At 41.4% G+C, this 14,063-nt stretch overlaps 1 protein-coding gene across 1 annotated transcript in view; it reads right to left on the reverse strand.

The window, feature by feature from the left end:
* LOC138945874 (neuroligin-4, X-linked-like) overlaps nt 1-14,063 on the reverse strand; it is a gene marked incomplete at its 5' end in the record, with an annotated part of 80,350 nt that extends 66,287 nt beyond the window's left edge. Inside the window, 3 exon segments of the mRNA XM_070317394.1 lie at nt 3,067-3,350; nt 5,790-5,975; nt 13,934-14,063. Of these exon segments, the coding sequence (XP_070173495.1) occupies nt 3,067-3,350; nt 5,790-5,975; nt 13,934-14,063 (600 nt within the window).

The raw sequence follows: 14,063 nt of genomic DNA on the forward strand, positions 1-14,063 counted from the left end.
CACATGAGAGAGCTTAACACATCCTATAATCTGTTTAATGATCAGCGTTCTGATCTGCTTAGGATTCTTCCACCGAGTGATGCCTCTTTTTGTAAAATGCACGTGCCAACATTTAAGACACTTCAGTTCAAGGACTTGGAGGAAGGGTGTCATGAATTCCTACACATTGATCTGAAAAATCAAAGTGGACAACCAGTTGATTGTTTGTTTAACATTACATTGGAAATAGTTCCATAAAATATTGAGTATTAAAATGTCGAGTGGACCTACAATAGCTTATCCTGTTGCATGTTCAACTATAGAGTTGAAAGATTTAGCAGACGCTATCGACTTTGAGAGCAATGCTGAAGTTGGTGCAGTGTATGCATTTGAGTTTACAGACACTGGTCATTACAAGAGAAAGGAAATCGACGATGAAAAGAAACCAAGATTCCTCAAACTAGGTCAAATCCGTGATGTTAATGTACCTGATCCAATTGTCGATGACACATTCTACATGTGGAAACATCAGAATAAAAAATGGGTACTTAGTCCTGTTATAAAAAAGATTGACTGGGAAATGAAGTTTGAATTTGTGAGTCCATACACTCTTGTTGGAAAAGACGACACATTCCGTAAGTCAATCAATGCTAAACCACTAATTGTTAGCCTTGTTCCTGCGTTTAACAGCAGGGGAGAAGTTGCAGTTAAACCTTTCCATAAGAACAACTATCTCATTCACAGAAAACAAAGTGTTGAAAAGGACGCTGACACCATTGTCGATTTTATACCCAAGCTTCCAATAGGGCAGAATGCAACTATGATATTTGATATAGTTGTCAGGAAAAGGGAAGAAACCACAAACACTGTTCTAATGAGAGGAATAAATCTCAACTGGAGACCATTAAATGTTGAAGAAGTCAGAGTATTTATTGCTGTTCAAAAGGATTCTAACACAATAAAAAAACAGACGTCAAACCAAAATGTTGTTGTTAACGCAGATATAAATAATTTAACAGAAATAAGAAGTATTAATCTTACTTATCTTGATTTGATTGCTTTCTACTATACAGATAAGGTGTTAAGCAATGAACAGCTTCAAAGCTTAGCAGAAACACTGGCCAGTGAGAATTAAGATAAATATTTTATATTTTGCATTAAAAAGATGACTAGCAGTGTGAAGCTTTATCCTAATATTGATGAAAGTGCAGCAGAAAGTCAACAATTCAGACTGGCACACATTAGTAATATACAAAAACAACTAGAAGATGAATTAGAAAAATATTCTCGCGCTAGACGTAAGTACTCAACAACTTACAACAGCCTTTCTAATGCCAGCACTGGTTCTACTATCCTTGCATCAGCTGCAGGTGTAACGGGAACAATTCTGTTAGCTACCGGAGTAGGGACTCCAGTTTCTCTAATCCTAGGTGGTGTCGCAGCAGCAGTTGGTGGTTTATCATTTATAGCATCAGCTATAATGAAAAAAATTGTGAAAAAGCTTGAAAAACACGAATCCATTTCCACTCTTGCATCATCAAAATTGTCTAGCCTAAAACTGTCTATCAGTAAAGCACTTGAAGATTCAAAAGTTTCTGACGAAGAATTCAAACAGATACAAACAGACTTTGATGACTACAAAAGTAAGAAAGCAAGTATTCAAACAAAAACACGAGCTGAATATAACAAGCCACTCGATATAGAAGATCTGAAAAAGCAGTTTTTAAAAAAGGGGATTCAAATAGGACGGGAAGAAAAAGTAAAAATAGAATCACTTGTAAAGAGTTAACTATTCGTTTAGACAGTCACATTGCATGTATCAGATATAATTCTAACAGTGAAAGAACATATGAAGTAAAGTTTGTAAATGAGAGAGCGTATTGAGCTTAAGAATGTTGTATCAGAGAAAGGGAGAATGTACGTTCTGGGTTACTGATTCCGACAGACCCGGCATTGGTTCAAAACAACCTTACTTTACTGTATTTTTTTTTGTATGGATTTATGCAGTATTTTTCTGATTTTGTCGCATGTTTCATTTTAGTAAAAGTTTAGTCCAGAAGCCTATTTTGCGTTAATATTTAGGGTCTGTCGGAATCGGTGAGCCAGAACGTACATTCCCCCTTTCTCTACTCTCATGTCAAATTTCATAAAGATCGGTCCAGTAGTTTAGTCTGAATCGCTCTACACACACACACACACACACAGACACACACACACACGCACATACACCACGACCCTCGTTTCGATTCCCCCTCGATGTTAAAATATTTAGTCAAAACTTGACTAAATATAAAAAGAAGAAAAAAAGAGAAGAAAATGAATAGGAGAAATGAACATACACAAAAGTGAAACACAAGTCGCATGACGATCGGTCCAGTAGTTTTCTCGAAATCGCTATACACACACACACACACACACACACACACACACACACACACACACACACACACACACACACACACACACACACACACACACACACACACATGTACACCACCACCATTGTCGTCTCGATTCATGGTCTATGTTAAAAGATTTAGTAAAAACTTTACTAAATGTAAAACAAAACAAAAAGCAGAACAGATTGGCGATAACAGATATATACGTTACAGGCTGTTGAAGGTTGTCATGAACAAAGATAGAAATGAAAAACGTAGAGTTTAAAAAAGAGGATGTAAAGGAAATGAAAACAAAAGCGGAAATACATTGGAGACACAGGAGGCAGCACGTAGAGCAGCCATCGCTCTTCCAAACAGAACAAAACCCTTATCACCTTCCCACCCACATGCTACCAAACGAACCATGTATCTGAAGAACCTACAAAGCAACAACACAAGAGCTACCACACATGCTGACAATTAATAAACCAATTAATAACAATGAGACAACGAACAGAAATAGAAAGTATCTGTTTATGATGCCATTTTGCCCCGAAAACGGAGCATGGCTGCCTAAATGGGGGAAAGGGGGGGGGAGGGCGGGGAGAGGGAACTGTCATACATTTAAAACCCCGCTCGTGCAACACACGAATGTACATGTAGGTTAAAGCCTACGAACAGCGAAGAAGGAAGAAGAACAATGTCATACCTTGATGAGTTTCTCCACCTGTGTTGGCAGCACGGTCCACTCGTCCACAGCGGGGGCGAAGCAAGAGTAGTACTTGGGGGCGTCGGGGGCGGCGTTGAGCAGCTCGGCCACTGACCGCTTCCTCAGGCACTTGACCAGCTCGTCATTGTTCCCGATGAAGGAGGTACAGTTGACCTTGTTGGCCAGCTTCTCCGTGCACCACAGCGGGTCGTAAGACACTGCCCAGTTGGACAGCGCGGACCCGCTTTGGACGATGGCTTGCTGGAAGAACGGACCTCGGCCCTCTGTAGAGGAGAAAACAATATGATGATAGAGGTGATCCTCCCAATAACGACACCTCCTTCTAACAACACTGCCCAGTTGAACAGCGCAGACCCGGTCTGGATGATGGCTTGCTGGAAGAACGGACCTCGGACGTCGGTAGAGGAGAAAATAATATGATGATAGAGGTGATCCTCCCAATAACGACCCCTCCTTATAACGACACTGCCCAGTTGAACAGCGCAGACCCGGTCTGGATGATGGCTTGCTGGAAGAACGGACCTCGGCCCTCTGTAGAGGAGAAAACAATATGATGATAGAGGTGATTCTCCCAATAACGACCCCTCCTTATAACGACACTGCCCAGTTGGACAGTGCAGACCCGGTCTAGATGATGGCTTGCTGGAAGAACGGACCTCGACCCTCTGTGGAGGAGAAAACAATATGATGATAGAGGTGATCCTCCCAATAACGACCCCTCCTTATAACGACACTGTCCAGTTGGACAGTGCAGACCGGGTCTGGATGATGGCTTGCTGGAAGAACGGACCTCGACCCTCTGTGGAGGAATGGGAACAAGAGACAGCAGGTGAGAAGAACAAGAACAAGATAACAGTGAAAATGTACTCACCAGAAACACGAACAACTTATTCGTGGTTTTCTTGTTCGTGTTTGTGGTGAGTACGTTTTCATCGTTATCTTTGTTCCTCTGTGGAGGAGAAAACAATATGATAATAGAGTCGAACCTCCCATAACGACCCCTGCTAAAAACGACGTCCCCGTTTTCTGACCGGTTTTCTTGACACGCATGTCTTTCACACTGTAAAGGCTGTCCTTAACTCAGCCCGAAGTCGACTTCTCGAAGACTGCGCGAAGTCTTTTTACCGAAAAATTCAGTGCTATAGCCTTGTGCAGCAAGCTTCGCGAAGTATATAAAAACTTCGCGTAGTCCACTTATCGTGATTGTTGACAGGCTATTCGGATCTCCGAATGGCGACGTCCCCTTTTTCTGACTACCGCTCTACCAACAAAGGGTAATATGTACACAAGAAAAACACGCCGTGTCTGCTATCACCAATGATGTTTACAACAAGTTGTAGAAAACTGCCTACATAAATAGGGCCAAGCAGTTTAATGATAATTGCTTGTTGAAAGAACTGCCCTCTGCTCTCTGCAAAGAAAAACTACAAAAGCAACACGAGGCCAAGCGGAACAAAGAAAAACTACTAAAGCAACACGAGGCCAAGGGGAACAAAGGAAAACTACAAAAGCAACACGAGGCCAAGCGGAACAAAGAAAAACTACAAAAGCAACACGAGGCCAAGCGGAACAAAGAAAAACTACTAAAGCAACACGAGGCCAAGGGGAACACAAGAAATTAACGAGAGATAATCAAGTCATTAATTGTAGATTGTGCTGATGCAAAAGAATGCCATCAGGCCACGTTAACTCGGCGTGACATGGCGATTTATATACACATTTTTTTTAATGACAGCTGCCACGATAAATGCAAACAATGGGCTACAAGTATGCAGAATTCGTCAATTTCATTGTCAAACAAAGCTGAGAAGAGGCGGAAGCATAGAGGTGGATTCATCATTGGTTCTTTCTTTCTTTATTTGGTGTTTAACGTCGTTTTCAACCACGAAGGTTATATCGCGACGGTTCATCATTGGTGGTTTTATTACATTGCCCATGAGAATAAGGAAAAACCGCTCTGAATGATGGCTTGTTGGAATAATGGACCTCGGACTTCTGCAAAAAAAGGCTCCTACGCAGCCTCTTTAAAGCCGAACATCTGTCTCCAGGAGAAAAAGCCTTGCTATAGAAGAAGCCAAAGAGATAAATTAAGCGTTGCCATCGACACCGGATATATTACGGTACAGGCACGAGAAAACAGAGCTACATCTGTCGCGCCGGGTAGCTCAGTTGGTAGACCACTGGACTTGTGATCCTAAGGTCGCAGGTTCCAATTTCGGCAGGGACAGGACACGGTTTAACATTATATGCAGACCCAGAGACGGTATCCATGTCCCACCCCCGTGTCACCACAGGGGCTCGTAAAAGACCTCGGTCATTCTACCATAAGTGCAGATGGCTGATACCACCTAGACACGCATGCACTTGTGTATCTCGTCAAAAGCCGCGAGGGCGTAAAACTCGAATCATTTAACCCATATCTTGTCCTTAAGTGGCACGTAAAAGGCCTCGGTCATACTGCCATAAGTGCAGGTGGCTGATTACACCTAAACACACAGACACCTGGGTAGCGCGACTCTTGTGGCTGCTAGCTTTCCACTGGAAGGAAGCGACCCAAATTCCCCAGCATTGTGATAATACGAGAGTTAATGAAATGAAAATGAAATGAAATGTAATGATGCGGGCCTTTACGTTTGTCTGACGGACACAAATAATTGGACTGACATACCAACAGGCACACAGACAGGCGAACACACACTCACCGGACATAAAGGGAGAGAGAAGCAGCAAGTTGACCAGAGCGGCGCCGTGACCGTGACCAAACAAGGTCACTCTCTTGGGGTCACCGTTGAAACTGGCAACGTTTTCCTGTAACCAAAGCAACGCCTGCGTGATGTCCAGCAAACCCAAGTTGGCCATGGCCGAGTGGTCAAGCGTGGTCAAAAATCCTGAAAAAGAAAAACAAATCTGCGGAATGTCTTAGCCTACATTCTCATTTGTGTGTGTTTTACTGCAGATTTGGTAAACACGAGCATGTGTACTTTTCAGCAGACCTCGTACAAAAAGAAGACTTAAATCATGAACCCTCCGGGGTGGGGGAGGGGGGACGGGGGAGATTATTATCAGAAACTTTCTTACTGTACTCTTTTTTGTGCGTCTTCATCCTCCATTAGCTTTCAGTGGGAAGGAGAGAGAGAGAGAGAGAGAGAGAGAGAGAGAGAGAGAGAGAGAGAGAGAGAGAGAGAGAGAGAGACAGAGACAGGGAGACAGAGAGACAGAGAGAGAGACAGAGAGACACTGAGAGAGAGAGAGAGAGACTGCAAGAGAGAGAGAGAGAGAGAGAGAGAGAGAGAGAGAGAGAGAGAGAGATTGGATTGGATTGGATTGTTTACTCATTTAGGCCATAGCTCCTTATGAGGGGGGTGAACATATATACAATGACATAATGACATTTGCACACAAATCAAATGAAATATATCACACACGAACTAAGACATTACATTTCAAATAAAATATATCGTAGGCTTACATGAACTAAGACATAACAACACTACGAAGCCGAAATGCTTTGTACACATACACTGACAACTTTCGAACAATACCTTCATTCACAGTTGCCATAAGCGTAGAAAACTTGTGTAAACTTGGGTTTCTATAAGAGAGAGAGACAGAGAGATACAGAGAGACAGATAGACAGAGACAGACACAGACAGACAGAGACAGAGACAGAGAATGAATCACGACCAAAGCCCGTAAAAACGAACGCAAAAGAAAAAGCAATTCAACATTTCTAATAAGAGAAAGTCTGATTTCGCTCCATATTAATAACGAAGATATCAATCCATACAAAAAACGAAGAAATCCAATCAAAGTGGTTGATGATGCTTTCAACGGTTCCCGCACCAGGGAAGGGGAAATGAAAATAATAGAATTGTCTCCGACGGCCGTCAGACAGAACTACGGAACGGCAATGTTGTGCAAAGACAGATTATTTTCTGATGCACACACCGGTGCAGAAATGCGCCATATAATTTTGCACCCTCATCGATTCTGCTCCTCCGGCACAACGTCATTGATAATTGAATCTTGTTTCGTTGGCGGATCTAGGCATGTATCAATAACTTGGGCCAACGCTACATCATACAAAATTGAATATTTTTGGTGGCCATTATTTTTAGGGGAGGCAACGCTCCATTACGGATAATTGAATCTTGCCAGAACAATTATTTTTTTGGTGCGGTGGAATTCAAGTGACACTCCGCGGACGAACTGGAGCATGTTGGGATCTCATATCGCTGATTCCTTCTGGCGGTTTTTTGGTTTCTGTTTCCGCTTAGAGATAATATGGCATTAAACAAAATGATGGAATTGCTTACTATGACGTCATACATATTGTATCTGATGGGGAGGGTGCCCTATGATGGGGATGTGTCATACCGAAACAACGCTATCCTTAACCCTTTGTTAATTCCATTGAGCAAACAAATGCGTGTACACAATCCAATGATTTGACCCACGAGATACAAACATAGCACGTCACAATTAACGCCTTTTCAGTGCGACTTTAGCATGGGTTGGAAAATGGCTGCCCGGGTGGTTTAGTGACGTCACGTGAAAGCAACAACTAGTCTGTGACAATCATATAACTTTCTATGTTTGTAAGGGCTATTTTCTTGAGCTGTGATACAGTTGACGTCAGATAACTCTGATTCCACATTCAGTCGACGTCAGAGAACTCGGTCTGTTTTTACACTCAGTCGACGTCACAGAACTCTTGTCTGATTTTACATTTAGCCAACGTCAGAGAACTCTGTCTGTTTTTACATTAAGTCAACCTCAGGGAACTCGGTCTGTTTTTACATTTAGCCAACGTCAGAGAAATCTGTCTGTTTTTACATTAAGTCAACGTCAGCGAACTCTGTCTGTTTTTACATTAAGTCAACCTCAGAGAACTCTGTCTGTTTTTACATTAAGTCAACCTCAGCGAACTCGGTCTGTTTTTACATTCAGTCAACGTCAGCGAACTCTGTCTGTTTTTACATTAAGTCAACCTCAGCGAACTCTGTCTGTTTTTACATTAAGTCAACCTCAGAGAACTCTGTCTGTTTTTACATTAAGTCAACCTCAGCGAACTCGGTCTGTTTTTACATTAAGTCAACCTCAGCGAACTCGGTCTGTTTTTACATTAAGTCAACCTCAGCGAACTCGGTCTGTTTTTACATTAAGTCAACCTCAGAGAACTCTGTCTGTTTTTACATTAAGTCAACCTCAGAGAACTCTGTCTGTTTTTACATTAAGTCAACCTCAGAGAACTCTGTCTGTTTTTACATTAAGTCAACCTCAGAGAACTCTGTCTGTTTTTACATTAAGTCAACCTCAGCGAACTCTGTCTGTTTTTACATTAAGTCAACCTCAGCGAACTCTGTCTGTTTTTACATTAAGTCAACCTCAGAGAACTCTGTCTGTTTTTACATTAAGCCAACGTCAGCGAACTCGGTCTGTTTTTACATTTAGCCAACCTCAGAGAACTCTGTCTGTTTTTACATTCAGTCAACGTCAGAGAACTCTGTCTGTTTTTACATTCAGTCAACGTCAGAGAACTCTGTCTGTTTTTACATTCAGTCAACGTCAGCGAACTCGGTCTGTTTTTACATTTAGTCAACCTCAGAGAACTCTGTCTGTTTTTACATTAAGTCAACCTCAGCGAACTCGGTCTGTTTTTACATTCAGTCAACGTCAGCGAACTCGGTCTGTTTTTACATTCAGTCAACGTCAGCGAACTCGGTCTGTTTTTACATTCAGTCAACGTCAGCGAACTCGGTCTGTTTTTACATTCAGTCAACGTCAGCGAACTCGGTCTGTTTTTACATTCAGTCAACCTCAGCGAACTCGGTCTGTTTTTACATTCAGTCAACCTCAGAGAAATCTGTCTGTTTTTACATTAAGTCAACGTCAGCGAACTCGGTCTGTTTTTACATTTAGCCAACGTCAGAGAAATCTGTCTGTTTTTACATTTAGCCAACGTCAGAGAAATCTGTCTGTTTTTACATTCAGTCGTAGTCACAGAACTCTTGTCTGATTTTACATTCAGTCGACGTCACAGAACTCTTGTCTGATTTTACATTCAGTCGACGTCAGAGAACTCGGTCTGTTTTTAATTCAGTCGACGTCAGCGAACTCTGTCTGTTTTTAATTCAGTCGACGTCAGCGAACTCGGTCTGTTTTTAATTCAGTCGACGTCAGCGAACTCCGTCTGTTTTTACATTCAGTCAACCTCAGCGAATAAAGTTTTGAAATTATTGTTGTATGCTGATGATGTTACATTGTTTTTGCAAGATGAACATGACATGTTCCAAGCCCTGGCTTTGATTGGTAAATTTTCAGAAATATCAGGTTTGAACATAAATCACCAAAAATCCAAACTAATGTGGTTTGGGTCGCGGAAGAATTGTAGGAATGAGTGTTGCGGTTTTGCATGTACAGACAAAATGAAAATTCTAGGTGTGTATTTCTGTAATTATATGCGTGCGTCAAAAGTGAAAGAGAATTGGGAAGAGAGAGTGAATGTTGCAAAAAGGCTCATCTGCGTGTGGGAGAAAAGGAATTTGAGCATTATTGGTAAAGTCTGTGTATTCAAAACGTTTATTCTGCCACATTTTGTCTATATAATGCAGGCGCTGATTGTACCAGACGACGTTCTAACTGAAATTAATAGGTTAATGTTTCGCTTCGTGTGGCGCAAAAAAGACTGCAACAGAAAAGCATTTGAAAAGGTGAAAAGAACTGTTTTATGTAACGAAGTAAAGCAAGGTGGATTAAATATGATTGATTTGCGTCAGATGCAGTGTTCCTTTTTGTTAAGCTGGGTTGTGAACCTAACTCTGTCTAATGAAGACCAGAAATGGTCATGGCTCCCAAAAGCACTGTTTTTCCGTTTTGGGAGTCGCTTTGAGTGTTTTTTTGCGAACATTAATAGCAAACCATTTAAAGGATTGGACAGTATTAAATCGGAATTTTGGTCCGCTGTGTTGAAGGCATGGCTTGATAACAATCAAGTCGATAATAATGGTAATTCTGTTTCCGGTTTGTTGTGGAACAACAAAGATATAATTTGTCAAGGAAACCCACTTTTTTTTGCGGATTGGATTAAAAGTGGTATAATGTATGTGAGCGATGTGTGTGAGAATGGACGTTTTTCTACCTATGAAGAAGTGTGTGAAAGAACTGGCTACACTGCAAATAGATTGTTTGAGTACAATGTTGTTCGAATAGCTGTACATCTCCTTTTAAGAAATGTCGATATAAACGATGTAAATTGTTCAGTCTGTGACATTCCGACCTTCTGTGGGAAAAAAGTTAAATCAGTAAAAGAAATTCGAAAGATTCTGGTAGGAAAACAATACAGCCAACCCTGTTCAGAAGGATTTTGGAGAAGAAAATTAGGATTTGAAATTGACGAAAAGAATTGGAACTTAGCAGCCACTGTCACTAGTGAAGTTCGATTACGTGTACTGCATTGGAAAATATTGCAAAACATTTATCCAACTAATATTTTATTGTGTAAAATGAAAGTGAAGGCTGATAAAAACTGTACATATTGTAAGGATGAACTTGATGTATTGGAGCATTTTTTCTTTGAGTGCCCAACAGTGCTCAGGTTTTGGAAATATATTGAAATGTACATTTTAGTAAACATTGGTGAAAGAATTAGGTTGAATGTTACAGATGTGCTTTTTGGTATAAAAAGTAACAGCAAAAATATGAAGAAGATTAATCACATTATTTTAATCGCAAAGATGTGCGTAAGCATTTTTAAAAAAACCGATTCACGATTAACACTGGAAATTATTTTTGGAAATCATGTTGTTTTGAGAGTTCGTTAGTCTGAAGTTTTATTAATTAAAAACAAACTATTGTTTATTTTCTTTGATATAATGTAAAGACAGCCATACATTATGATGCGAATATTGTTTAAAAAAAAGATCAATATATGATGACATATGATCATTTTGATGCTAAAAAAAAAATAAAAAAATAAAAAAATAAAAAAAAAAAAAAAAAAAAAAATAAGTGTCACTGGTATTGTACTTCTGCGCAAGTAATTGTCATAGCCACAAAGCATATCTCAACAATGCATTACATATTCATGCTATGGTGGACTTTTGGACTGTCTGTGGGGTACAATGTCCGCACATGTATGAGAATTCCATTTATCGCAATTTCCCGAACTGCGGGAATTTGTGAGATGCGCATGTGTACGAATAGTCACAGACCAGCGTCAAAAGACTCTGTATCAAGATGGTTAAAAACTGGGTGAGAATTAAACGGTAGATTCCCTCAAGAGTGAAAATGACCGAGTAAGTACTGTATGGTAAGACACAGAACGACCGTTGGCTGCAGTATTTCTTTCGTCTTTTTGTCGCTAATTGGATTGTTCATTATTGCTGTTCAGTTGTTGCAATCGTTTTCCTGCTGCGCTGCTTAAAATGGTCAGGAATGCTCGTCTTGGTGAAATAATGATTGAACGGGAAGTAACCGAAGCCATGCAGTGCTAGAACTTCTTTGAAGTGTTGTGCTGTTTCTTATTCTTACGACGATCAGGGCTAAGTTGACTTGTGCGTACCCCCCGCGGGTTAGGGGGAAGAATTTACCCGATGCTCCCCAGCATGTCGTAAGAGGCGACTAACGGATTATGTTTCTCCTTTTACCCTTGTTAGGTGTTTCTTGTATAGAATATAGTCAATGTTTGTAAAGATTTTAGTCAGGCAGTATGTAAGAATTGTTAAGTCCTTTGTGCTGGAAACTTGCATTCTCCCAGTAAGGTCATATATTGTACTACGTTGCAGGCCCCTGGGGCAGTTTTTTGATTAGTGCTTTTGTGAACAAGAAACAATTAACAAGTGGCTCTATCCCATCCCCCCCCCCTTTTCCCCGTCGCGATATAACCTTGAACGGTTGAAAATGACGTTAAACACCAAATAAAGAAAGAAAGACTTGTGAAAAAAAAAAAAAAAAATAAAAAAAAAAAAAAAAAAAGTCAACCTCAGCGAACTCGGTCTGTTTTCCCATTCAGTCAACGTAAGAGAACTCTTGTCTGTATTACATTCAGTCGACGTCAGAGAACTCTTGTATGTTTACACATTCTGTCAATTCTTAGATTTTGTTATTGTTGTGTTGTTTTCAACCCCATCAACAATCATGATTCATTGTGCACGCGCACCAACGTCCTGCACGGCCCAGGGGACAGCTTGCTGCATTCTGTTGGGTGGAAGAAAAAGCACTTCCTCCTCGGAGTTGCAAGAGATCGGATTTCCTGGTTCGAAATCAGCAGGCCCCCTGGAGGATCCGCTCGACGAGGAGGACACAGAGAGAAGTTGGCGCGGGGGGCTTAGCGAGTGCGGCCGTTAATGGATCTTGAGCGTACAGAAGGCGAAGAGGGTAAGTGTGACGGATTTCACTTTCATTACTAACTACCCCTCCTGGCCTTTGCCACTTCGGCCTTCATTCGCCACTACTTTCGGTTGGGGATTGGGGTCGTGGTTTTAAAACGACTGATAGGAAAAGAGAAGGGGGTGGGGTATAGGATTGATGGTGTTGGGTGAGTGGGTGGGGCCGGGGTCGAGGGGCGTTAGATCAGGAATCGCCGTCTACGATCAAGGTCAAGGTCAAGCAGAATTGGTTTTGTCTGGTGCTAATAATGACGCAACCAACGTCTGCGTAACGTATTCGTATCTCTCGTCTGATCGTTAAAGCTACTCTTACACTGTGCCCGGAATTGCCCATGCGAATAGCATTTTCCAATAATTCACAATGATCGGGACATGGTCGCAAGACTTTCGTAAATGTTCTTCACTATTCCTTACAATTCGTCTCTTGTTTTGAACATAGCAACTTGCTCCTAATATTTGCAAGGAAGTCATATTGCTATTTTTTTCGCAACGTACTCGTTAGTACTCGCAAGACATTTGTAATCATCGCAATGTATTCGTGGCGCTAGCAAGCCATTCGCAACCATTCGTTATGCCTGTCTTTACATTGTGCCGAATATCCTTGCGAATATGAACGGCAAAAAAATAGACACATGGACATAAATAATATAGAAAATTGGAAGCCTTACCAATCCTTGCGAATGTCTTACAAATGGTTGCGAGTGCTTGTGAATGTGTTCCGATCATTGAGAATACATACGCATCAAAATCGCCGTTTAGTTGCAAGACGTTTGCAAGATATTCTTACTGTTTTTAAAACATTCGCAAGCAATTGCAGTCACTCGCAAGCATTCGTAAGGCTTTCGCAACATTCTTATGAATTGGGAAGAAATGGTCAAAACATTCCTGAGAAATTCGTAATGAATTCGCAACCATTCGCAAGATGTTGGCAAATTGTGCACGAATAAAATCCTTACGAATGCTTGCGAGCGCTACGCATACCTTTACGATGATTACGAATAGTTTGCGAATACTTACGAGTACGTTGCGAAACATTCAGAATATGACTTCCTTGCGAATATTAGGAGCATGTTGCTAATGTTCGCAAACAGAGACGAATGGTGGCGAATGGTTAAGAACATTTACGAATGTCTTGCGACCATGTCCCGATCATTACGAGTTATTGGCGCATTCTATTCGCAAGGGCAATTCGCCAGAGTGGAAGAGCAACATTACGAACAATGCGAACAGAGACAGAGACACCGAAAGAGAGAGAGACAACAAAACACACATTCCCTCCCTCCTCTCCTCCATCTCCACACACACACACACACACACACACTCACACACACACACACACATACACACGCACTCACATACACACACACACACACACTCACACACACCCGCACATACACACACACACACACACACACACATACACACACACACACACACACACCTCAAACACCACTCACCCAAAACTCCAAGACGGTAGTTGAGCGTCACAACGATGACGTCACCGAAGCTGGAGAGGACACTTCCGTCGTAGGCGTTTCCAGTTCCGCTGTCGTAGGTCTCGCCGTGTATAAAGACCATGACTGGCAT

This window comes from Littorina saxatilis, linkage group LG13 (genome assembly GCF_037325665.1).
Source record: "Littorina saxatilis isolate snail1 linkage group LG13, US_GU_Lsax_2.0, whole genome shotgun sequence".
Lineage (NCBI taxonomy): Eukaryota > Metazoa > Mollusca > Gastropoda > Littorinimorpha > Littorinidae > Littorina > Littorina saxatilis.